At 46.6% G+C, this 26,679-nt stretch overlaps 1 protein-coding gene across 1 annotated transcript in view; it reads left to right on the top strand.

Annotated features, from left to right (window-relative positions):
- SPPL3 (signal peptide peptidase like 3) overlaps nucleotides 1–26,679 on the top strand; it is a 274,906-nt gene that overhangs the window by 177,337 nt on the left and 70,890 nt on the right. The window contains exons 3-6 of the mRNA XM_078667701.1: nucleotides 9,207–9,295; nucleotides 22,822–22,941; nucleotides 24,438–24,516; nucleotides 24,684–24,796. Coding sequence (XP_078523827.1) covers nucleotides 9,207–9,295; nucleotides 22,822–22,941; nucleotides 24,438–24,516; nucleotides 24,684–24,796 — 401 coding nt within the window. The remainder of the gene's footprint in view (nucleotides 1–9,206; nucleotides 9,296–22,821; nucleotides 22,942–24,437; nucleotides 24,517–24,683; nucleotides 24,797–26,679) is intronic.

Raw genomic sequence — 26,679 nt, 5'->3', positions numbered from 1 at the left:
ATCAGCACCAAGGGTCTTCACAAAGTGCCTCGCAGCAGTCGCAGCGCACCTACGAAGGCAAGGAATACATGTATACCCTTACCTGGACGACTGGCTGGTGAAAGCAAACTCATACCAGAAATGCAAGCAGCACGCACATACAGTGACGAGCACGCTCATAAGCCTGGGGTTCTCCATCCATTGGAAGAAATCATCAATGGAGCCGGAACAAGTGAAGATCTTCCTGGGAGCACAGATCAACACCTTACAGGGCAAGGTGTTCCCCAGCGAGGAGAGGGGGAGGGCGCTGGTGAAGGAAACTCGCCTCTACCGGAAGGGACAAGCTCGGACAGTGAGGACTGCGAGCAAGATCATGGGGATGATGGCATCATGCATCCACCTGGTACCAAATGTACGACTCCACATGAGACCCATTCAAGAATGGCTACAGGAGCAATGGTCACAAGCTACAGGCAGTTGGGAGGATCTAGTGGTTGTAACGCACGCAGTGCAGAAGGAGATGACATGGTGGACCATGGAGAACATAACAAGGGGAAAGCCTGTAACGCCCCCAACGCCAACAGTGACCATCACCACAGACGCTTCCCTGAAGGGATGGGGCGCTCACATGGAGGAGCTCAAGGTGAGGGGACTGTGGACGCCAGCAGATGCGACAAAGCACATCAATTACCTAGAAATGAAGACAATCTTCCTTGCACTGAAAGCTTTCCAAACAAGACTGTACAAGCACAAGGTGTTGCTACAAACAGACAACACCACCGCGATGTTCTACATCAACAAGCAGGGTGGGACACAGTCAGCCACGCTTTCAACGCTGGCGCAGGACATATGGAGATGGGCCATCCCTCTCAAGATAGACCTGCTAGCCATACACCTACCAGGGAAGGACAACATACAGGCAGACTGGCTCAGCAGACAGACATCGGCATCCCACGAGTGGGAGCGAAATGCTCAAGAGACAAGGTGGCTGTTCGACAGATGGGGAACGCCATCAGTGGACCTGTTCGCCACACACCGGAATGCAAAATGCCAAAACTTCGCATCCCGAGGAGGGGTCCCTGGGGAATGCCCTATGGATAGATTGGTCCAGGACATTTGCTTACGCTTTTCCCCCGATACCACTGATGCACAGAGTGCTGAGCAAGTGCAGAGCGAGCAACATGACCCTGATACTGGTCGCGCCACAGTGGGCCAGGCAGACATGGTACTCGCAGATCATGGAGATGACACAGTGTGCACCCCACAGATTCGGCAAGACGAAAGACCTGCTCTCCATGCAGAACGGAGAGGTGCTACACCCAGAGCCAGAGAGCCTGAGCCTAGTAGCGTGGCTCCTGAGGACATAGAGTTCGCACATTTGAGACTGCCAGAAAGCACCCTGAGGGTCCTTCGGGAGGCACGAAGGCCCAGCACTCGGAAGTGCTATGTTGCGAAATGGGAAAGATTCACAATGTGGTGCAGAAAAGAAAGACTTCACAATAAAATGAAGAAGGACTCCACAGTGCTAAAGTACCTGACGCACTTGCTGGAGAAGAACCTTAGCTCATCCTCGTTAAGAGTTCACTTGGCAGCGATAGTCGCCTACACAAGGGGAGAAACGTGCAGGAGTTTCTTCACATCACAGGTGGTGAAGAGATTCCTGGAAGGAGCGAAAAGGATCGCACCACCACCTGCATGGAACTTAAACATAGTCCTAACGGAACTCATGAAAGAGCCCTTTGAACCACTTCACAAGGCCTCCCTAAAGATGCTAACTATGAAAACAGCTTTCCTGGTTGCAATAACGTCCTTACGCAGAGTAAGCGAGCTTCAGGCGCCGACGCTACAAGAACCCTACATACAAATACACAATGATAGGGTTGTGATGAGGACTGACCCACACTTCATGCCGAAGGTGGTGTCCAAATTCCACATGAACCAGTCTATACAGATACCGAGTTTGTTCCAAAAACCAACCACTAGCGCAGAGCGAGCTCTGCACACGCTGGACGCCAGAAGGGCAGTCATGCACTACATTGAGAGGACGAAGGGACGCAGGAAAACAAAACAGTTCTTTGTGTCATTCGCCAACAGTTTCTTGGGCAAGGCAGTAACCAAAGAGACTATTGCACGATGGATCGCACAAACAATTCAACTCTGCCACAAACGTGCAGGACAAGAGCTAGCAGAGGGGACACGTGCCCACTCCACTAGGAAAAAGTGTGCTACAATAGCCTTCCTGGCTAACACACCCATACAAGACATATGCCTGGCGGGAACATGGGCTTCGATGCACGCGTTCTCGAAGCACTACTGTGTGGATATACAGATGAACAAGGAAGCACAAGTCGGACAAAAGGTGCTCCAGCACATATTCAATAACCAACGCTCATCTTCCACCCAGCCGGCACAGAAATGAGAAAATGCTACAAAATCTATGCACAATGTGAAAAATAACCATCAAATATGATATCACCAGGGAGGTAGCGACAACACAAGGCGCAATATACAAATTAAAAGTACAAAATTATGCTTTATTATTGAGTGTATATACTCAGGATAAAAACATTCGGGTTCAAATATATAACCAAATTATACACTTGACCTATTCTAATTTAAAAAACAACACTAATTGACATACAAAATAAAAATATCAATGACACAATTAATTATAAATTCATAAGACAGTGGCAAACAGTAATAATCTTCGACGCGCGTTTCGGCGTTTGAACAAGAACGCCTTCGGCTCTTCTTCGATATGGCGCTCGTTACTTTAGGTAATTTCTTTTTAAAAACAACGGATAGTCAGCGGGGTTGATAATATTAAAAGTAACACGGGACCACAGTCGATTGATCTGTTCCCTTAACGATATCTTTAGGACGGAAAGTTGTTGGTATACAGCGCTCACATCAACCCGCGGGCGTTCCAAGCGATGGATTCCTGGCGTCCCGCGGCCGTTGGAAATGATAATCATTTCATCCGTTGTTTTTAAAAAGAAATTACCTAAAGTAACGAGCGCCATATCGAAGAAGAGCCGTTTGCTTTGAAAATAGCAACCCCTTGGTTACACTCTGTAGATTTTATTTGTGGCTCCTGAAGAAGGCGTTCTTGTTCAAACGCCGAAACGCGCGTCGAAGATTATTACTGTTTGCCACTGTCTTATGAATTTATAATTAATTGTGTCATTGATATTTTTATTTTGTATGTCAATTAGTGTTGTTTTTTAAATTAGAATAGGTCAAGTGTATAATTTGGTTATATATTTGAACCCGAATGTTTTTATCCTGAGTATATACACTCAATAATAAAGCATAATTTTGTACTTTTAATTTGTATATTGCGCCTTGTGTTGTCGCTACCTCCCTGGTGATATCATATTTGATGGTTATTTTTCACATTGTCCAATTTCCCTGTATAACATATTCAGTTGTATCAACAGGGGGTCCTTGATATTTTTCGTCTACAAAATCTATGCACAGCATAGTGAATCCAGAAAGATTCACGCTGCAAAACGAATAGTTTTCTTACCTGTCGGTGTAGTTTTGCAGCTTGAAGATCTTTCTGGATTCACTAGCGAACCCACCCACCTCCGCCAGAAAGAGGAGGCTGGAGAGAGAAGAGGTGGTTAAAAAAAAAAAAAGGACTTAAAAGTACAAGCGGTAAAATATCACCAAAATAGAACACTTCCATTACTTCGGAAACAAAAAACACGGAAAAAAAGAACCCGAAGATGGCGCCCAAGAGTGGGAGCTTCCGCAGGAAGCATGCCGACGTCACCGGAAATGCACCCAAGGAGGTGTGACGCCGACGCCCACCTGGGCTACAAAAAAAAAAAACAAAGAAAAGACTACGATTCCGGACCCAACCACAAGACCGCGGAATAATGCACAGCATAGTGAATCCAGAAAGATCTTCAAGCTGCAAAACTACACCGACAGGTAAGAAAACTATTCGTTTCCTCAGCCTACACCCCCACCCCTGAGAGCTTGGTAGTCCAAGCCTCGATTCCCCATTGCTCATTCTCTGCCACTCTCCTGGACAGGGAATCTAAAAGGCTGAACATACTTGTGAAGATGTTTTCTACCGCCAGCCTAGCATTGCGGTCAGTGAACACAACCTGTTTTTTGGGCAGTTACTCCCATACCCAAAGTGAAACGGTTGCCCAAGTGCTGCTACAGGTCCTGGAGTTGACCGGGCCAGTCTCTTCCAAGCAGCGATAGATAGGAGGGATGCAGCAAAGTTTCACCACTAGGTATGGTCTGGGTATGACTGACTTGCTGGGCTGAGCTGTTATGGCGACAGTGACTTTACGGCACAACTCCTGGCTGAGAAAATCTGGGTTCTCTGCCGAGGTTCAGGCCAACCTCTTAGACATCTTACCGCCGTCTCAAAAACGGCTGGCGGAGGGAGGATCATCTGATCTTGCTCAGAGAGGAAGTTACAGTTCTCCTTGCCAAGAGGGCTATAGAAAGGGTTCCTGGTATCAGAAGTAGGCAGTGGTTGCTATTCCTGCTACTTTCTGATACCCAAAAAGAACAATGGTATTCGTTCTTTTCTAGACCTCAGAACCATCAATCTCTTCCTCAAGAGATTATAGATGCTCACTTTAGCTCAGGTTTGGTTTGCCCTAGACCAAGGAGACAGGCAGATTTGGACTAGCAGGATGTGTATGTTCACATCCCCATCCTGCCTGGCCAAAGCCATTACCTGCTGCTCAAGGAAGGCCACAAGCACTTTGAGTTCACTGTGCTTCCCTTTGGCCTTGCCAGCAACCCTCATGTGTTCACCAAGGTGGGGACGATGGTAGCAGCTCATCTGTGCAGGTTAGGTATTTCATTCTTCCCCTACCTAGACGACTGCCTGTTGAAGGCAGCCTCGCCCCAGACTGTCGTCCCCCACCTCCAGACTACATCAGATCTCCCTCATTCCCTCGGGCTCACTATAAATGTGCCAAAGTCACACCTGACTCCTTCTCAGATACTCCCTTTCATCGGAGCCGTTCTGCACACAGTGCAGCGTTTGGTTTATCCTCCCGAGCAGCGAGTCCAGGGTATTCAGGTTATGATAGAGATGGTTCAGCCTCTATCCTTCGCTTCAGTGAGAATGACTGAGGCTGCTGGGCCTCATGGCCTCCTGCATCCTATTGGTAAATCATGCTAGATGGCATATGAGTGCTCTGCAGTGGGACCTGAAGTTCCAGTGGGCGCGCAGCATCAGGAGAATCTCTCCGACATGTCCAGTTCTCGGAGAAAACTGCAAAGAACCTTCAATGGTTGATAACGAACCACAATTGGGTCAGAGGCAGGCTCCTCTCCCTTCCCCAACCAGATCTCAGTGGTGACAGATCTGACTCCTGGGATGGGGCTGGCATCTGGAAGAGGTGGAGATCAGAGGACTCTGATCTGAGGCAGAATTTGTACTCCACAGCAACCTGTTGGAGCTCTGACCGATCCAACAGGCATTGAAAGCATTTCTTCCCTCGGTCAAGGGGAAGTTGGTGGAAGCTTACAGAGCCAAAACTACCGCCATGTGGGGCAGGGTGGAGTCGTGGACCCTATCTCAAAAGGACTTGCGTCTCTGGACATGGCTAGAACAGCAGGGCATAACCCTGGTTGTTCAACACCTGGCAGGTTCCCTGAACGCCAGGGCAGACTAACTGAGCCGTTTATGCCTAGTGGATCACAAATGGCGTCTCCCGTCGGAGGTGGCAGAAGGTCTCTTTCAGCAATGGGGTTAGCCTTGGTTAGATCTGGTTGCCTCCGAAGAGACTGCACAATGTCTCTTTTACTGCACATCGGAGTTTCCTTGGTGGCTATTGCTCGACTACGCTTTTCATTGAGAGTGGGGCTCAGACCTCCTGTATGCTTGTCCGCCCATACCACTTCTGCCCAGAGTTCTCAAAGTCAAGAACAACCAGGTGCAAGTCACTTTTGCGGTTCTGGACTGGGCGTTGGGAGTTTGGTATCCGAGCTTCTGAAAATAAGCATCGATCCTCCGATCAGGCTGCCCGTTAAGGAGGATTTTCTGTTGCAGCAGAACGGGAGGGTCCTCTACCTGAACCTGTCAACTCGCAGCCTCCATGTGTGGAGATTGAGCGGCGACAGTTTTTGACCTTCCTCCCAAAGTACGAAAAGTTATCTTGGCAGCCAGGCAGTCTTCCACCCAAACAGTATATGCCTGTTGTTGGCAAAAATGTGTAAAATATTGAACCAAAAAGTCTACTCACTCTCTTTCTGATATTCTTCTCTTCATTCTTACCCTTGCCCAGCAGAACTCTGCTCTGGGCACACTCTGCTCTGTCTACTTGACTGCGGCTGCCTGACCAACTCTCTTTATTTAAATCCCCTATTGTACATAGACTTCTGAGAGGGCTTGTACATATATTCTCCCTTCGTCCTTCATCATGCCTCATTGGGATCTGAACCTGGTTCTCACTTACCTCATGTGTGCTCCCCTTGAGCCACTACACAATTATCCCCTCTGGCTGCTTACCATCAAGACAGCTTTTCTAGTGGCAATAGGATATGCTCAGAGGGTGGGTGAGCTGCAGACTTTATCATCCAGGCCTCCCTATCTTATGGTATTCCCGGACCAGGTGTTGCTTCACACCCGGGCCTCTTTCCTATGTAAAGTTATGATCCTATTCCATCTGGCATCCTGCCCACCTTTTATGCTCCTCCACATCCCTCTAAAGAGGAGGAGCAACTCTACTATCTGGACCCAAGAACAACTTTGTTGTTCTATCTTGACTGCCCAAAAGAGTTCCAGGTGGACGATCAACTATTCGTGGGCTATGTAGGAGCAAAAAATGGTTGAGCAGTTCAGAAACTGACTATTTTAAGCTGGGCCGTTCTCTGTATTAAGATCTGCTATGCACTGGCAAAAAATGCAGCCCCCTGAGGGTTTACTAGCCCATTCCATCAGAGGCAAAGCTGCGACCATGGCAGTAGCTCGTGGGGTTCAAGTACTGAACATCTGCCAGGCAGGAATATGGGCGTCCCTGCACACTTTTGCCAGACACTACTGCCGGGACAGTCGGGTCCACAGGGACAAGTATTTTGACTGTCCGTACCTGCAGGACTCCTTAGTATAGCCAATTTGGCATCAGCCCTCTGCCAGGATGGTATGGTTTGGGTATCTTTTCAAAGGTAAGGAATCTGCACCTAGAAGTCTATCGGATTAACAACTTACCTTCGGTCACTCATTATCTGATGGATACAATATCTAGCTGCAGATTCCTTATAGACCCATCCATGCCTCCCCGCTCTGCGGACACATTTCTAGGACCAGGGTTATTCCCGTTCAGGGCCCTAGTTTGGACACCCACTAGCCAGTTCACTTCATGGCTCTGTGCTCGTGTTGTGGAAAGTAACTGACGTCTGCGCACCTGGGTGGTGCCTATATAGGTGAGGGTAACGTCGCTTCCAGCGCTGACGACGCTGCACAGAACTGAACATAGCCACCTGGTGGCAGGCAGGGGTACTGCTCACACAAAAGGTTTTGGATCCAGTCGACACCTAGGAAATTCAACAGTAAGGAATCTGTAGCTAGATATCGTCTCTATCAGATAGTGCATTACCTGAGGTAAGTAACTTGTTCAGGTACAACATTAATATGAAGGAAATTGCAGTCAATGGAGTGCCTTTTTTAACACTTTCAAGATTATTTTGAACTGACTAGTGAAGAGGTGCCTGAGCTGCTCTAAAAGTAATTGCAGAGGTTCCACAAGAAAATGACTGACTGATCCATTGGCCGTCTGAAATCCGAGACATTCGAGATTAAAATAGGACAGACGTTATATATTTATAATCGCGTAGATACAGAAGACGCAGTGTGGGTTGACCTGTCTCCCACAGAAGCTAGATGAAAGCATAAAACATACATGGGGTCAGTTTGGGTGTTTCTGGTGTCTTGCCAACAGGATAAATTGGTGCAAGAAGGTAGAGATAGACTGTCCTGGTATGTATAGGAGCTAGATGGTGGTTTCAATGCTTTGGGATGATCATCCAATCTTGGACACGTAATGTCTTCCTAACCTGTGTTCACTTTCCAAAGGTGCCAACTGTTGAGGGTGACCAGTGCCAAGGAAGTCTGCTGCTCAGCTGACCAGTGATAGCTAAAGATAAAGAGTACAACTTGTTCAATATTTTAGACTTGGTTGGGTGTCTGATGGCAAGAATACTACTCCATTGCCTCACTGGTTTGCTCAAATGGTGGTCACTAGAAATAGACTGGGATACCAAGATGTAATACTCCCTTCACCAAATAGCCTAGTTCTGTCAAAAAGGGAATAACACTAGGACATGGTACAGGAGGTAATGTAAATCTGGTATAAGGAAGCAAGACACAGATCTTATTCCTCTAGTTGTAGAGCGAGGACAGTCTAAGCCACTAGCCTTTCCATTTGCAGAAACTGTGCTCTTACTGCAGAAGAAATATGGGTTAATACCTGTTCCTACTTCCATCAAACATTTTGCAGCAGCAGAATGCATGGAGCCTCTTCCTGTAAAACAGCAACTTCTTAGTTGGTTCCTCCTTCCAAAATCAACTGTCACAATATAAATAAAATATGCAAAATGTCTAAACGTTACATACTATGCACCATAAGCCACTCTGGAGAACGAGAAGATGCGCCTTGCTTATCCCGTATTCCCCTGTGACATTGTGTGCCACTGTATCGGTCTGGATACAGAAGCCTGACTTAGAAACTATTTAGAGTGGATTCTTCACTTCCAGGTTTAAGTATCGTGCTTCGCAAAGACTAGTCCATTGCCCATTTGGCAATATACACTGTGAGATACTTTCAGGTTGAGTAATTTACTGCAATAAAAGGTATCCACCTGAGAACGTGTGACAAGTCAAGTAATTTGTTAATCTAAATCCATGATCTTTACATTTATTTAAAAGATGCATTTCTACCGAGTACACAACTGTTAATAAAATGTGCGAAAATGGAATAGCTCCACAAGCTCTACAACAAACATAAGAAATGAGCCGGAAGGTTCTTCAGTAACGCCTTACTCCCAATGGTCCTTGATTTCATGTCTGAATAGAATCCTTGAACGGTGATCGTGGTAGGTTTTTGTGTCCGTGACGCCAGGTTTGAATACTTAAATGAACATGATTCTGTCATGTAAACTTTACGTGTGCACCCATTTGTGGACCTTAAAAGTTTATTTGGTCCAATCTGCTAAGCCTTTGGTAACCAAGTATTCTTTTTCTGCAGGTCTTTAAATATGGACTTTGAAAATCAAGATAAGGAGAAAGACAGTAATGGGTCACCTGGGACTTTTAACGCCAACAACACCAACAACAGTGAGTAGTCTTTTTTTCTGGGCAGGGTAGCTCATGACTCCACACATTTGTATCTTCATTTATGAAGTGTGAAAGTGCTGTTCAGCCTTTTGTCCAGGTTTCTGCATCTTTAATTTTTCGTTCATGGTTGCTCACATAGTTGCTGTATATTTGCTTTTGTCTACCTCTTGTCTGCAGTAGTCTTTAATCCCACCCTACTCAAAGGTTGCAGTACCCTACATGTGTTTTTACCTCTGAATCCCTTCTTTATCAGTCTGTTTTCTTTTGTCAACATCCATGAGCACCGTTCATGGATCCACTAGAATATCATGGTCTTGCTTATGTTGCTCATGTGTGACCTGCTCATCAAGAGATCGTTAAATCCTAAACCTAGAGCATTTTTCCAAGTTTATGCAAAAAAACATTTTCTAAAGAGAAATTTCTTTTTACAAATCAAATTTTATCTCAAAGCAATAGCTTATATTTATCCTCTCCAAACTATCAAGGAGCATACCAAAGTAACTGCTGAAAAGTCCCTTATTAGGTCTCGCCCGCGACAGTGTATGCTCTGTCACTTGTGAGAAATATTGTATACATTAAGGGACTTGCAGCCAGCCAAGTAAAATGCATTTAGAAATGATTAGTGAAAGTCCTGTGAATTCCAGGTAGCATATAATCTTGTGCTAATGGGATGAAGCTGCCAACATCACATCTGTGTTACACGTCATCTGTACTGAAGCCACCTGATGGGTTGTTTTCAAAAGCCTGTTTTACTAACACCACCACGATCAGTACCGCCACCAATACCACCACCTCCACCAGTACCAATACCACCACCAATATTGTATTGTATTGTATGTCGATTTATATAGCGCGATTGCTGCCCCACGGGCGTCCAAGCGCTGAGTATATAGACAAGGCTGGGCGGTGCGACAGAAGTTAAAGCTCGTTGGACCTGGCGAACAGAAGGGTCTTCAATTGTTTACGAAAGGAGAGCAGGTTGGGATTGGACCGGAGTTGTAGAGGAAGTGAATTCCACAGTTTTGAGGCGTTCAGGGAGAACTTCCTACCTCCAGTTCTAGCTCTCTTGACTTTAGGCACCACGGCCAGGAAAGCCTCCGTGGAGCGAAGATTTCTGGTTGGGTGATAGCGGGTGACTAGGTTGTCATTTATTGCTGGACCTGTTTTCCAGAAGGCACGATGTGAAATACACAGCGCCTTAAATGCCACTCTCTGCTTCACCGGCAGCCAATGCAAACTTTTTAGTCCAGGTCTGGCTGACTGAGTGCGTGGAATCTGAAGCAGGGTACGGGCTGCGCAGTTCTGTACCACCTGCAACTTCCGTAAGGTCATTTCAGGGGCTCCCACGTAAAGGGCGTTATTAAAATCCAGCCGGGACTGTATCAGGCCTTGTACTGCCACCTGTTTAGCCTCCATAGGCAGGAGGGGTAGGACTTTCCTCAGTGTTCTGAGTAGGCCGAAGCATGTGGCAGATAGCTTAGTGGCCTGGGTGGTGAATGAGAGACTTTTGTCCAGCCATATTCCCAGGCTCTTTACACTTTCCTTGGGGGTAGGGGGGGTGCCCAAGCAGGAAGGCCATAGGGAGATGAATGGTACTGGTGAGACTGGGCCCAGGAGCATAAGCTCAGTTTTATCTCCGTTGAGTTTTAAGGAGGAGGCTGTCATCCACCCTTTAACCTCCTCTAGACATTTCATCAGGCCTTGCGAGGTTTGCCTGTTGCCCTCCTGCATCAGTGAAACCACTAGCTGGGTATCGTCCGCATATGATCTTAATACCATCCACCACCACCACCAATACCATTACCACCATCATTACCCCAACCGCCAATACCCCAACCGCCAATACCCCCACCACCAATACCACCACCCCCATTGCCACAACCCCCATTGCCACAACCCCCATTGCCACCACCCCATTGCCACCACCTGTCACCACCGCCACCAATACCGCCACCAATACCACCACCGCCACCATTACCACCACCGCCGCCTCCACCATTACCACCACCGCCAATGCCTCCACCGCCAATGCCTCCACCGCCAATGCCTCCACCGCCAATGCCTCCACCGCCAATGCCTCCACCGCCAATGCCTCCACCGCCAATGCCTCCACCGCTAATGCCTCCACCGCTAATGCCTCCACCGCTAATGCCTCCACCGCCAATGCCTCCACCACCAATGTCACCACCACCACCAATACCACTGCCAAAACAACCAATACCACCGCCAAAACAACCAACACCGCCAATACAACCACCAGTACCAATACCACCACTAATACTACCCCCAATGCCACCACTACTAAAACTACTACCACCACCAATGCCACCACCACCAATACCACTACAACCACCACCAAAACCACAACGAATACCACCGCCATCAATACCACTACCAACACCACCAATGCCACCACCATCAATACTACTACCAATGCCACCACCGCCAATACCACCACCACCAGTACCAATACCGCCACCAATACCAGCACCACCAATACTACCACAACCACCACGATCACCAATACCACCACCATCATTACCACCTCTACCTCCACCATCATTACCACCTCCTATACCACCACCGCCAATAACAGCACCTTGGCGCCTCTCGCTCACTAGTAATAGCAGGGGCACTGTACGGAGACCATGCCTCCCTCCCTCTATGCCTGCCATAACGCAGGCATGGAGCTGAAGCCTGGCCCCTATTGCAGCTGGAGTTTTTTTAATAGGCCAAAGATAGCAATGACATTACACAGTGCCACACTGCACACTCAAATACCGGAAAGGGCAGGAACTAGCCCCGCCTTCCGCTCTTACTCATGAGCCGTTCCAGTGTAATCACAGAGCGAAAGGTGTTGGAGCGCTTTGTTAGTGTTTATAGCTTGGATCATATGTAACTCTCACGTCGCACCTTGGGCCCGATTACAATGCGGTTAGGAAATCTTCCTGACCGAATCGGTTTGGAAATGGTTTCCAACCCACTCTGATCGGGAGAGTCCGACCGAGTACGATGCATCCGCATAAATCCAGATACAATTTAGTTTACTCCCATTAACTTTAATGGGAGCCTATGTTCCTAACAGCATCGTAATCGGGCCCTCAGTTGGGAAGACACGTTTCTGATTCGGAAGGAGCCAATGCCACTAAGAGTCCTTCATACCCGCATCGTAATCGGGCCCTAGGTGGGAATGCTTTCCTAACTGCATCATAATCTGGCCCTTTGAGTCTGTGTAATTTACACGTACACATCTTCTTTACTGCACTGTTTATCACTACTTTGAAGACGTCACAGGCTGGTCTCTTTCTCTGATATTTACAATCTAACAAGCGGTTGAGAAGGCCCTTTATTACAATGCTATAGGACTCGCATTTGCGAGAGTTTAAGCTATTAGTATTGTAAATGACAATGCCTTTTACTTGTTTTAAAACCCAAAACAAAAATAAAAGGCATTGTCATGCACAATGCCAGTAGCTCACACTCACATGAATAGGAAATTATTGCATTGCAAATGATTGTTTTAATTAGGTTTAGGATTGTGTGTGTATCTGTCTCTGTCTGTTTTCTTACCACTTTTTTTAATCCAGGCAGCATATTTTTATTTTTTATTTAATTCACAGGAAGTCTATCCATTTTTTTTCCCAAGCAGACTGTGAAATATTGTTCGCAATAACAAACAAGCATTTACAATGCAATGGTTTCGCCTTTGGAAAAGTTAGAGCTATTGGCATTGTAAATGACAACATTTGTATTTATGTGTTGGTTTTGAAAACAGATAAATAAATGGCATTGTTATTTACATTGCCATTAGCTTAATCTCTCGCAAATGTGAGACCTATTGCATTTGCACACACACACACACACACACACACACACACACAGAGCCAGCCGCGCGCACACACACACACACACACACACAGAGCCAGCCGCACACACACACACACACACACACACACACAGAGCCAGCCACACACACACACACACACTCAGCCAGCCGCGCGCACACACACAGCCAGCCGCGCACACACACACACACACACACACAGCCAGCCGCGCACACACACACACAGCCAGCTGCGCACACACACACAGCCAGCTGCGCACACACACACAGCCAGCTGCGCACACACACACAGCCAGCCGCGCACACACACACACAGCCAGCCGCGCACACACAGCCAGCCACACACACACACCGCCAGCCGCACACACACACACACACACACACAGAGCCAGCCGCACACACACACACACACACACACACACACACAGAGCCAGCCGCGCACACACACACACACACACACACACACACACAGAGCCAGCCACACACACACACTCAGCCAGCCGCGCGCACACTCAGCCAGCCGCGCGCACACACACACAGCCAGCCGCGCACACACACACACACACACACAGCCAGCCGCGCACACACACACACAGCCAGCTGCGCACACACACACAGCCAGCTGCGCACACACACACAGCCAGCTGCGCACACACACACAGCCAGCCGCGCACACACACACACAGCCAGCCGCGCACACACAGCCAGCCACACACACACACCGCCAGCCGCACACACACACACACACACACAGAGCCAGCCGCACACACACACACACACACACACACACACACAGAGCCAGCCGCACACACAGAGCCAGCCGCACACACAGAGCCAGCCGCACACACAGAGCCAGCCAAGGCTGCAAAGAAGATAAAAAGTAACTGGGTAATATAAAGGAGGTACAGGAATATGAGTAGTAGAGATTGAAAAGGTGTGTGGCACATGAAGAGGTCTGGCAACAGGTTATGAGGTAAAAAGGCTGAGTGGGTGTTAAGTAATGGGTGGGATCTGCAGAGTGGGAATGAAAGTTGTCAGGGGTGGAAGAAAGTAGCCCAGGCTGGGGTTCAGGATGAAGGGAAGAATAGCAAGCGACACAGAAGGCAAGGAGCAGCATTAGCACTCCATGTCACCTCACACTGGACAACCGGACAGAAACCGCAACATTTCCAACCCACAGATTTACATATTCTGCGCACTAATGCACCCATCACTGGAGAGACTAAATTGCATGCATCCTAGCATCAGAGCGCAGACAGCAATGGGGAGGGGCAAATGGAGCAAAGAGGCGGGAGATATTACCTGTATCAATGGAGGAGGGGGCACAACTGGGTGCCGTGGATCATTACATAGAGCAAAATGCTTGATCTCAAAGAAAGTCCTGTGCACCAATTAAGCATTAAGGCTAGTTTAATCTGATTTTAAAAAATCAGCTTAGTTCGTTCCTCTTACCTCCTGGCTCCAACCTCAGGTCTGCACCCCTTCACCTCTTGCCTCTCCGACCTCTGCAGTCTGCAACCTCTGTGAAAGCTCCAGGCAGTTTCCCGGTAACTTCACTCCAGGAGGTTTCAATGCGCAGTTTGTACTTCAATTGCCGGTACCTCACCAGCACCTCCAGCTGTTAGGATGCCGGTCCAAAGAAAGAACAGCCAGTGGTGAGATTCGGACACAACGCTGCGTATCAACGCATCAGCCGGACATCAAAGGGCATCAAGGGGGCCACCATTAGGCACTCCGTAAACCAACACGGAGCTCTATGATTTCCGTGACGTGATCACTCAAGCACTGAGCGCCAAAACTCCATTGCAGGGCGCAGGGCTGCGCCACTTGTGGCTACTCGGAGGCATGGTTCTCCGTAGCCATCGAACAAAACAGGGATTGGAGGGTCCAAGGGAATATTTACCGACCACACACAGCTATAGCCCCGGGAGTACATTATATAACAACAAAGAATAGCGGTGGGTCAAAACAACAGAGAATGACTAACTGTGCAACTGACAAACTGTGCTCTTAAACCATGTTCAATGACCTAGCTTAACTCAAGTCACAAGGGTACTTCATTCATGTTTGAAGAAAATACCCATCAGTACTCGACCTGTACCGCCCTTGTCATCATATGGGTTCCTTCATGCCACGAAGGAAGGTAGTCTACAACAGTCATTTAGAATGTTAGACTGGAGTACGACCCAGTGATGTATAACCAAATTGTGTGGGCAACAGGAGACTACTGTAAAGCAGTGCATGTGAAAAGTGTAATGAGTGACAAAAGTGCTATTAAAATTAGATAAACAGGAGGAAAAAACTTTCATAAACACCTCGCTGCTTCTAAATCAATAAAAAAGTAGTGCGAATCTAGTAGTTTTAACTAATAGCTACTAGTATATTCTTAACTGGTCAACATGTTTCTGCAGGTTTAGGGACCCCAGTGGTGTCCACTGCTTTCTTCAGGACCGGCGACGCTACTGATTAAAACACAAAACTGTGAAACTCATAATGAAAAGTTGTCACCTGGGTTTTTTTGAAAACATCATTCTCCCAGCGATTTCTATAGGAGAGAAAAGCCCCACCTCACCTGGCTACGGCTCAGGTAGTTGAAGCACCGCTCTTGCCGTCGGTACTCCAGGCGTCTCTCCGGAGCCATCCCCAGCATGCAACCCGCAAACCGCTATTGCGCTATTCCGCTATTAGCGTAACAGAGAGCACAGAACTATCGCACTGCTGAGAAGCAGCACCTTGGACACAATGAACAAGATGACGGGATTTTGACACGGAGAGGTAAGCGCCCGAGCCACACAAAGGAGACCTGCCGGCAGGTACACTATAGCGGAGCTGCTGTTCAGGCGCTGTTAGACAATAGCCTGCATTGCTCCCTAATACTAAATTTGTTGGAGGTACCCACTAGGGGTGCCGGATGGCGCGGCTATGCGATGACAGCGGCAATAGCGGTGAAGGTAGGACTGCTACCAAGTGCTGTGACCGCTGCCCACAAGCAGCAGAAACATTCGGTATAGGGCAGGTACACAAGCACTACCGGCGAATTAACTTGAGGGCTGCCGGCAGCCTGAAGCAATACCATCCAGTGCGGCCGACCGACGGCCATCCGGAGGCCGCTGCAGTGATTAAACACTTACCAGGGAGAGGCTTCAGAGTGCGCTGACCACAAGACCCCCAGCGCTAAGTTGTGTAAGATGACAGGGGCTTGATGCAGGATGGGCCCGCTACCCCAGACTACTTCAAGCTGCCTACCATGGTAAGAAATCATGTTGCCTGTCTGGGAGTGGCTACTCCTGTTGGACCGACGTTCAGCAAACAAACCCGTCCCCTTGCACCGGGGTTAATCTGCTCAAATCGTCTCTTCTTGCCTACAAGCCAAGACTGAAGTAACTTTGTTGTTAAGTTGGGTGTTGGTTACTCCATTAATAGCTTACTGTCGGTACACTTTAAACTTCAAATGATCACGATATTAATGCCAACTTTTCCTTATGGAGGGCCTTGCTGGTGTCCATTGACTGACACAGTCCTGGACCGCTCTGCCTTTGCCGGATTTCTGAGATATAGAGAAGTCTGTTCTGCTATGCCAGAGTCCAGTGTGGATCCATATTACACAGCTGGACCGGAGAGCTCACCAAATGACCTCTGAGAGCAGTAAGATGCTCAGACAGCATTTTTGCCCTGCCTCCCTCTTCTGGAATCCCAAATTACTTGTAGGTCTTTCTGGCCGTGGGGCAAACCCTTAAGTAGGGTTAAGAGCTGCGTGTCATCACCCCAGTGTCAGACCATATGCACTAGGAGTGGTGCACACATACTTTTGGCTTAGCAATTTGACAACCAGCTGCAAGAAGCCTGTAGTTGAAGCTGTTGAGCCTAAACACACCGTGGTAAGTGGGCGCAGAAGAAGCTCTGACATTGGGTGAGAGGAATCTTTATCAAGGTTCTTCTATTCAGACTCTGAAGTTTGTGCAGTTCAAGGCATTCAGCATCACTCCATAAAAAGTATCTGTGACTACCAAAGTAAGTGACTCTGCCGAGCCACACCAGCCTGTGGGAACACTTTAGGAGCATTCAGATCAGGCAGGCAGTGGAAAGCTGCCCACTCACCAAGACGCGAGAACATAAGATGGAGCTCTACTTTGAAGCACCACTGCCACATCGACTTGGATAGACCATTCCACTCCACGTTTTCACTGTTGAACCTAAAACTGTCATTTCCTGAGGGTTGGGGCAAACTCCAGTTCCCTGATGGAGTTCTGCTTGCATATTAACCTGCTTCTGCTGTTGATCTCACCAAGGTGGAAGCCCATGGCCCACTCAAAGTGTCTACAAATGATTACACAGAGAACCAAGATTCCCTCTTTACCGTGTACGAGTAGAAGAGAGGATGGTTGCCAAGAGATGCTGCAGGTAAAGGTGAGCTAGATGGTGACTCTGCCAGGCAAGCAAACTCCCTCCCTTTGCCCAGACTTACTTGCTTCAACTCTGCAGGACATGCTAATGTTGCCCTTTTTTGGTAACTACTAGATCAGGCCAGCGGGCAAAAACCATAAGCCCACTACTATTCTCAATGGCCTGCAACCCAGTTGCTGGGTTCAACTCACAACTCATGGCTATGTAGGAGTCTAGTGAAGTGCTTATTTGTTTCCTAGCCAAATCCAGAGCTTGAAGAAACTCCTAACTGGTATTTGTGTCCCCTTGGCTTTGCAGGGTCCACAATCCTATGGTCGTGCAAAGGTAAGAACCCAGTCTGTTTCCTTCTGTATTACGGCTTTTCCTTCCTGGATGTGGAGACATTGACCCAATATAACCAGCAACTATTGAGGTTCAATAGCTACAACTTTTGAGTTTTTAAGATACTTTGAAAACCCTAACACAAAATTGGAAGGCAGAGCAGATTTCCTGGAAAAAATATATTGAAAGCACACACGGAGAATCTTCCCACAGGTTGTCTACAGGTCATTGTATTGTGATTGTAAGTTTACCTGTAATCTCGTGCAACTGTTGATCAACAACAGTATAGCAGGAGGTATAGTTTTTGGTGGCAGGCTTGGTACTCAGTAAGGATAGTGTTATTTTTTTCTTCCTAAGAAAAATGCTGTGTTTCATCTAATGAAGGCCACTCGATCACAAACAGCAGTTACTATGCTCATTAAAATGATCAGGATTCGTATTTGTGGCTGCTCAATGATACTACTACTTTGCATTAATTGCTGACGTCCTGTGATTTTAATGAGCGTGTTGCTTGATATCATTTGTTTTTACTTTAGTGTTATGCATAAATATATATATATTTAATGTTTTCACTGGTAGCAACTCTAGCTGGAAATACCTTCTGCATTGAAACTCAAGAACTGTGCTACACTGCATCCAGTCTCAGCCTCCTCACCCCCTCCAAACTACCCTGTCAATAAGGCTTTAGAGGGCCAGCTGCGGTCTCCAACCAAGTACCTGCACCCTGGCCAATGGAGTCACGTCCAGTCTCACCTTTGGTACCTGGGCACAGGACTGCCAAGCAGCCTTGCATAAACGTACAAACAGAGTTAACATGGGCAGTCACATTCGGCACTCGAGGAACAGGGAAGAGACTCACGATGGTGGCCTTTACCATTGTATGTGTGACTCAAAGCTAAAGCTGTGCATGAATCACCTAACAATGTTCGCAGAGGCAGGACAAACCAACCTTTCCTCTGAGCTCTCGTGCCACACAAATGGGGGTTACAGGGGGTACACTGAGTGAGGGCTGGCTTCCTGACGCACGTGTAGTTGTCCCTCTTTAAAATAAATCAGTTTCAAGTAATGAACTGAGCTGTCCAGGTCCATAATGTAAATGTGCAAAACAGAAACTTACATGGGAAGCACTGGCAGGCCTGAAAGAGGTAACATATACACGTTTGCCCTTCCTCTCGGGCTCACCCCTCACAGCAGTTTATAACTGAATTACGCAGTCAGTTGAGAAATGTACTAAGAGGCCTAGAAGTCCACACCGTGGGTAAACCACGACCAATGTTTACGTTCTTCCGTCCCTCACACATCGCTTCCTGCTAGAGTGCCACAAACAGAGGCACAACGAACGACTTAAGTCAGCGCGTCAGTGCTCTGCGCCACTTAGACAAAAGCACATCTCATTTAGCACTCCCAGGAACAGCCGTCTCGTCAGACAGAAGCTTGGACCACTTCCAGGCTCGGCCAGAGCACAGGCAGCTGATGCCTCTGCGGGGACTATCCTCGGCCTCAAGTCATGGAGTCACACTGGACAGGGCGGTACTCGGAGAACTTTTCACATGCACAGAAGGCTCCGTCTGCACAGCTCACCACACCCTGCAAAAAGCCTCTGAGTGCTGACATGACACCAAACTTTCTGCTAGAGTGCCACGGCTCTGCGGCATGAACTGCCTGGCACGAGAAAAGCTTTACATGACTCTTTAAGAGTGTGAAAAACAACATATCATGGTTTAGCACAAATGCAGCGAAATAGCAGCACGTCACAGTGTAAGTAGCAGGCAATCCCAGCACTAGAACAGAGTTGTTTATCGTAGGGAAATATTTCTAGGGCAGACGTGTTTGGTTCCCCCACGCTGTGTTTGTTTATACGGTGCCTCTCTGATAACAGCCTGCAAGAGCAGGGAACAGAAAGGTCCCGCAGCGTCCAACATCCGCAGGAACCGGCAGCTCGTACGGCTCCGTTTGTAGAAGAGCCGAAAGTTAAAAGCAAGAATCCATCTGAACATGGACAACGTAAAACTGCGGCGCAGCACTTCTCGATGCCAAGTACTTACTGTGGCTTGTCCCTACTGGAAAATCAGCGTCAGAGCCAGCCTTCTCCAAGTCCCAGGCTGAACGCACTGCAGCATATAGATCCTGTGCATTAGGTTGTTTCCATTGCAGTGCCTGCCTCCCCGGCCCGCTCTGACTTCAGTTTGGAGAAGTGCTCTGCTGACCAACCCTCCTGTCGGCACACGTGACGCGCCCCGGCCCGGCCCCGCGCTGCGTCACGACTCCCCACCCGGGGCCCTCTGCTGCTCCACCCTAGTTTATAATAATAATATGCGCATCTGTTTCTGAGAACAAACCCTATGTATACCGAATTAAGTCACCTCCTGCAATTGTGCGCGTGGAATAGGTGCCTTCGCTGCTTAGCAATAGCAGTGTTACGCTAAAGCAAAGAAGGGAAAAATACCTGTGAGATGCAATGAACCTTCCCAGACTGACAGCAGCAGACGTCACTTTGAGAAAACAAGCACCTACGAGGACACAGGGGGAGGGAGAGGACACGGGCGGCGGGAGGAGGGCGGGAGAGGTCACGAACGGCGGGAGGGGGGCGGGAGAGGACACGGACGGCGGGAGGGGGGCGGGAGAGGACACGGACGGCGGGAGGGGGGCGGGAGAGGACACGGACGGCGGGAGAGGACACGGACGGCGGGAGGGGGGCGGGAGAGGACACGGACGGCGGGAGGGGGCGGGAGAGGACACGGACGGCGGGAAACGTGCACAGGACAGCGAGGGGGGGGGGCGGAAAGGCACACGGAGGGGCCGGGAATGGACAGCGCATCTGAAATCACTTTCAGTGAAAGGGGAGGGAACGGGCAAAAACGTAACTCCGCCCAGGGAAAAAATCTCAGGAACGCCCCCGAATCTGGTCCGGCCTTGATGGACAGATCCGGCACTCAATGGCTAGCCTCCATTTATGGAGCTAGCCAATGAGAGCCGGGGGGCGTATTCCATTTTCCTTACTGAAATCAAGAGATTTCTCTGGAGGCGGAGCTAAGAGCTCCGCCCTCCAGCGAAACCTAAAAACACAGCTTGTTTCTTGGCAAGTAACACTATTGAGTAATGTGACATTAGCTGACATGTCTCTGCTTTTGAGGGAGAGTGGAAATTCGTTAATTTTACTTGGTAACCTCAATTCCTCGTACAAGCACTTTCTTTCCTAGTTTTACATCTCTGCCTCGGAGTATGGTGACACCACACCACAAACTCATTGTTTTGAGACTCCTTTTGATACATCCCATTGCCTTTCAAGTCCAAGATGCCATCCCTTCTGTTTGACGTTAAAAAAATCTGCTTTGATAGCTTGTACTGGAAATTGTTCTGTGTCAGTTTATCCTTCCATCTACTGGACGTTTATAGCATTGAGGAGTTTGAGACCCTTGAAATTGAGACCCTTGGCAGCTTTAGGATCACCGGTCTCCATGTGGAGCAAAGGGGTCACAACCTCTAAAGGCGGTGCAAGAGCCTCCAACAAAGGCTCATCTTTTTTTTCTGGCTCCTCTTATGTTTGTGAGCACAGCACTCCTAGGAATTCGGGGGTGTACATTCTGATCTAGTTATCCAATATGTTCCAGTCAGTCCACTCTTCAGGAAAGAAATAGAGACCACAGAGAATAATCACCCTGAGAAGGAGGGTGACTGCAAATTAAATTACAGATCTTTGACATATCCTAGATCAGAGGTCTTAAAACTTCTCCAAATATTCCCCAAATCTCTTTCCAGCGCCACCATTTCAGATACTACGCTGTCTTTACATTTACACTTCAGTAATGCCTGGATGACCAGAATAGTACATCTGGCAATCATGTAGTTGACTGCATTTTCAAAGGGGTAACATAATTACCTGCAATGAGTGAATATGTTTAAATATGACAGTGTTCAAGTCTCTGGCTAGGTTGTGGTCTCATAAATATGTTCAAACACCTTTCGAACCACAGCCCGTGTATCACCAAAGGCTTTAAGGCTTTTTTCCCCCAGAAAAAACAAACGGTTAGAGTCAAAGAAGGTAGCTACTTTTAAAGAGGACATAGGAATACACAAGCAATGCCTTTTTCACTGGACTATAACAAGTAAAGCAATCTGATATAAATTGAAAAATTATCTCTATGTATGTATTTCTTAACATTTTAACCAGTTAGTAAGTATTGGGTCATTATCTGGACTCTAACGGTTTCAGGACCCTGTGTTAATTTTGTTGGACCAAAGATGCCCGTTTATGAAGAGAAGTTGCTTGGCCTGATTACACACAATGACATTGCTTTCCCTCTACTAAAATGTAAGTGCGGTGACACCATAGCTTCTTGGTCCTTGTAAGGCTTGCCTTAAAGTAAGACAGACCATACTTTTGTTCCTTTATGCAATGGAGTTTTGAAGAGTTGACCAGGGTGTGAAGCCATCCTTTGGTATATTGCAACCTGTGACACTGCAGTTGCGTAAGTGAGTTTTTCTAATACTTAAGGAGAGGGATACTATTGTAAGTGCATTTTTGTTTTGATTTTTGCTTGAATTGTTGATGCTTGGGTAGGTGATTGTGTTTGAATGGCTTATATTGTTGGCCTGTTAAAAGCTGATTTGTGTAGAGTTGACAAGCTGAGAGCTAAACGCCTACTCTGGAAATGGAGATATTGAGGTGGGTACCACTGTTCTCAGGTGTTGTAGAAAGTGTAACTGAAACACTGTGTACTTGTTCAAATAAGCAGGTGTGCTGGGGTGTTCATGCTTGTAAATGGACCGAGCCATGTTGGTGGCGAGTGGTCACAGTGGAATGGTATCTACTAGGATCATTAAGTTTTGAAAAAAGTGCACTGACGGAGAGCTAGTAAGGCGGGGGCTTCTTGTGATTGTATGAGCTAGAGAGCTTGTAGTGTTGAAATCCTTTATTTGATCAAGAAATAATTTCAATGTATGTTTTCTTTCCTAGGTATCCAGACCATCGATTCCACGCAAGCTCTATTTCTTCCCATAGGGGCATCAGTCTCCCTCCTAGTCATGTTTTTCTTCTTTGATTCAGTTCAAGTAGTTTTTACAATTTGCACTGCAGGTAAACTATCTTAAATTAAGTTACTGTCTTAACCAGTAAGATTTGACACTATGTAATGGCACCTAACTATCAGTTCTCGGAAAAAGCCTGCTATTGAGTGCACACTTATGATGGAAAACGTGAGGAATGTGCATAGAAAAGACGTGCTGTTGATATAGCTACTTTTAAAACTTATTGTATATAAGATACCCTTTTGGGTTACACACGTGCTATGTAAAACTCTATAAATAAACGCTCTTCTATTTGGAAGCAGGTGGATGAGTTTGCCTGGCCAAAAATGAAAGTATTTTCTCTTCATGGACTCTAGAATCACTTGCTTTCTGCACTTAGGCACTCTTGAATTTTTCCCTAACACAAACACACTTGAACGCACACTTGTAAATAAGAGTTTACCTTCTCTTGGACACACAAACCTGCACACAGGGACACACAACCCTCGGTCTCTCTCTCTATTGTAATTGTGTTAAAGAAATGTGTTCATTTTGATAAATAGCATTTTTTTAAAACCTGTTGAAACTGTGAATTGAAGGGGTGTTTTGGGTTTGATGCAACACCTAAAACCACTAAAACTAACCGCTTAAAGCTTAGCAGCCCAATCAGGACTCCACAAGGCCCCCCCTTGCACTGCACATGACCCCACAAATCAGATGGCCTGGATGTTCTCACCGATGCCATTACTTGACCACTTACAGTCCAGAACCCATCAGATTCAATAGTTTACCTAAACCACAAAGTCCCTGTGAGCAAGGAGTCGCCTCGCAAAAGTCCTCAGTTTAGCGTGAAAGGTGTCTGCACTCTGTGTGCGGTCTGCTGATGACCAGCTTGTAATAGGCACTCCTCTCCTCCCGACTGCCTTTGGAGTGCCCTGTGCTTAAGTCATGCATTCATCAGCGTAGTCCTGGCTTCCTTTGGGCATGGTCCTCATCCACACCAGTGGTATGTGGGTGCCGGACCTAGCCTTTAATCCTACCCTTGCAAGTACCTTCCCTCTCCAGAGAGATCTTTTACTGTGGTATTTTTTCCCAAAGCTTCTGATGCCTTCTTTCTTGTAAAATGCCTCTTCATAATAAAGAATTGCTTACATGGTCTTTGATGGGATATATCCTCGTGTGCACTATTCACTGTTGCATCTTATGCTAGTCTTGTGTCATGTAGAACAACATAAGGAAGAAGTATTTGGTAGCAATTAGTGCTACTGGGAGAACACTGTCCTGTCGTGTGCTCAAGTTATGTTGGAGTTGTGCATTTATCTATACATTGAGCAAACCTATTTAACAATATCTGGAATTCTGGGTATGTCCGTTCATCCTTTGTGAAATCCGTATAACATGTGCAGTCTTTTATTAAATATGGATTTGTTTTTTAGTACGTTGCTGTGCTTGTGACCTAGTATATACCTGTCTGGCATGTCTGCTGCTAGTTGACTTGTTATGATGAACGTTTCTGCTGGTATCAGACTATGTGCTAACTCCTTGATTTCTTTTTTTTAATTACAGTTCTTGCAACAATAGCATTTGCTTTTTTGCTGCTCCCAATGTGCCAGTATTTAACACGACCCTGTTCGACTCAGAACAAGTAAGTTCCTTAACATAAATGTGTACAGAGGAGGTGGTCTCACCTTTTGATGGGATACTTGAGCCCAGGGAACGATGTCTAAAATATAAAGTGATGAAACTCTTTGCAACGTCACTTGTATTTTCCTGTGTATATTGAATACCTGTATCGATGTGGTTTTATTGCAGGATTTCCTTTGGGTGCTGTGGTCGTTTCACTGTTGCTGAACTGCTCTCCTTCTCTCTCTCTGTTCTGCTTGTGCTCATTTGGGTATTAACTGGTCATTGGCTACTCATGGACGGTGAGTATGGAAATATAACCTAAAAATAAAAATGTCAATATTAAGTAAATAATTGTACGTCATTCATTAAAAGGCCAAAGTATCTGATAGTTTATTAAACATTTGCAGAGAGTACCTTGCTCCTAGATGAGGCAAGACTGTAGTCCTTCATAAATCTGCAGTTTATGCTGATGGGGCGGGTTTTCAGGAACTTGATTAGTCTTGTGGATGGTTCGTGAGGAGATTTCTTTATCCTGGGTGTCTAGATTTTGGAGTGTAGTTGGAAGATAGGAACATTTCCTTGTCTAGTGGTGGTGACCTTCGTTTCCTGTGATTTTACTTTAGAAGGTCTTGTTTTTTCTGTAAAGATAGATACATTCTAACAGGTGAAAAAAGGACTTAATACACCTTTCTGACTTCAACAAACTCTGTAACTGCATCACTGTGAAATATGTATTCAGCATCATTCAATTACAGCAAATGTATGAGCATAAATTTAAGTTGGGGGAAAAAAGAATTGCCTTTATCTAAAGTGAATCCCACCAATTCATTAACGTGTTAACAGTTCATTAATTTATAAACTGTTGAAGGCTTCAATGAATACACTACCAATGATGCTATCAAGCTGTCTTTTCAGTTTTTCACTCTGCTTTTCATAGATCGCTAAGCTGAAGGTCTGAGCTCAGCATTTTAGTAATAGAAAAGGGACTTGCAGATTTTTTTTTATGATTAGACCTTTGGGTGTTATCGCTTTAAATTATTCACCGGTCAGTGGTGGGGCCCACCATTCAGTAGCACCAGTTGCGAGCTTCTGAGCAAAACTTTGTGCCTTACACTTATTCTTTTAAAATGAATCACTGCTTGTTAGCCAAGAGTTTAACACAAGACATTCATAGACTATATGTGTTGACAAGAAAAATCCTCATTCTGAGGTGCTGTGTTTTTGACCTCTGATCATTTTGTGTTCATACCCTGAACATAGCCTCTTTGCCAGAACCCCTTTTTCAATGGTGGTTAATACGATTTTTTTTAATGCAAGCAATCCCGTGGATGATATTCTAATAGACTATCTGCTAAGCTCTGACACAAGAATGACTGTTTGGCACCAGCAAGCCATGGAGGTTGGTAGATGTTGCTTTTGTTTGTGCAGGGCTGATGCTGTAGTCCATATGAACCCCATAGAGGAGGAAGTGGGATCATATTATATGAGCTCAATCCATAGGATACATTTTTTCCTTTAACGTTTGATTTCACTTCTTGCTCGTCTGCTCCACCAATATCTGGCTTAGTGTGTGCTGCCTTGGGATGGCATGAAAAGTGACAGATGTCTGCAATGACATGTTAAGTCTTGTTCTGTGGAACTGGGTAGTGACTTAATATGAATTTCAGTCTGTTATTTCGGGAGAAATTGGTTCTATCAAGAATTATTTTTTTATTATTCTTTTCATAAAATGTTCAATGTAACCACGTACACGACACATCACAGCATATATTATATATCAATATTAAAATTTGAGTTGTGGAAAAGAATGCATTGTGTTCCAGATTACATAATCCAAATATGGGAATTAGGCATACATCAGGGCGCATCAAGAAACATATTTTGGTCTGGAGACAAAGCAACTTCCCAGTAAGTCCAGGTATGTCATTCTATTTTAAGCTGATTTTGTATGCTTTCATCGACGGGTACAATTCACGTACGTAATGGTAGTCTGCAAGAAGTGCAGAGTCTCAGACTCTACTAAATTCCGTATGTGTGTGCATTATTTAAGAGCAGAGACACGTGTGCCTATATCTGGTGCACTGAGCGAAGGGCTTTTGGTTCTGAGCATTATGAGTTCTGACTCACCTGTCGTATGTCGTGTTTGATGCAATGATGGTTTTACAGGAAGTGATGTCACTGA

This window comes from Lissotriton helveticus, chromosome 11 (assembly GCF_964261635.1).
Source record: "Lissotriton helveticus chromosome 11, aLisHel1.1, whole genome shotgun sequence".
Classification (NCBI taxonomy): Eukaryota; Metazoa; Chordata; class Amphibia; order Caudata; family Salamandridae; genus Lissotriton; species Lissotriton helveticus.
The sequence above is the reverse complement of the archived record's forward strand: the minus strand, read 5'-3'. Positions and strand labels throughout refer to the sequence as shown.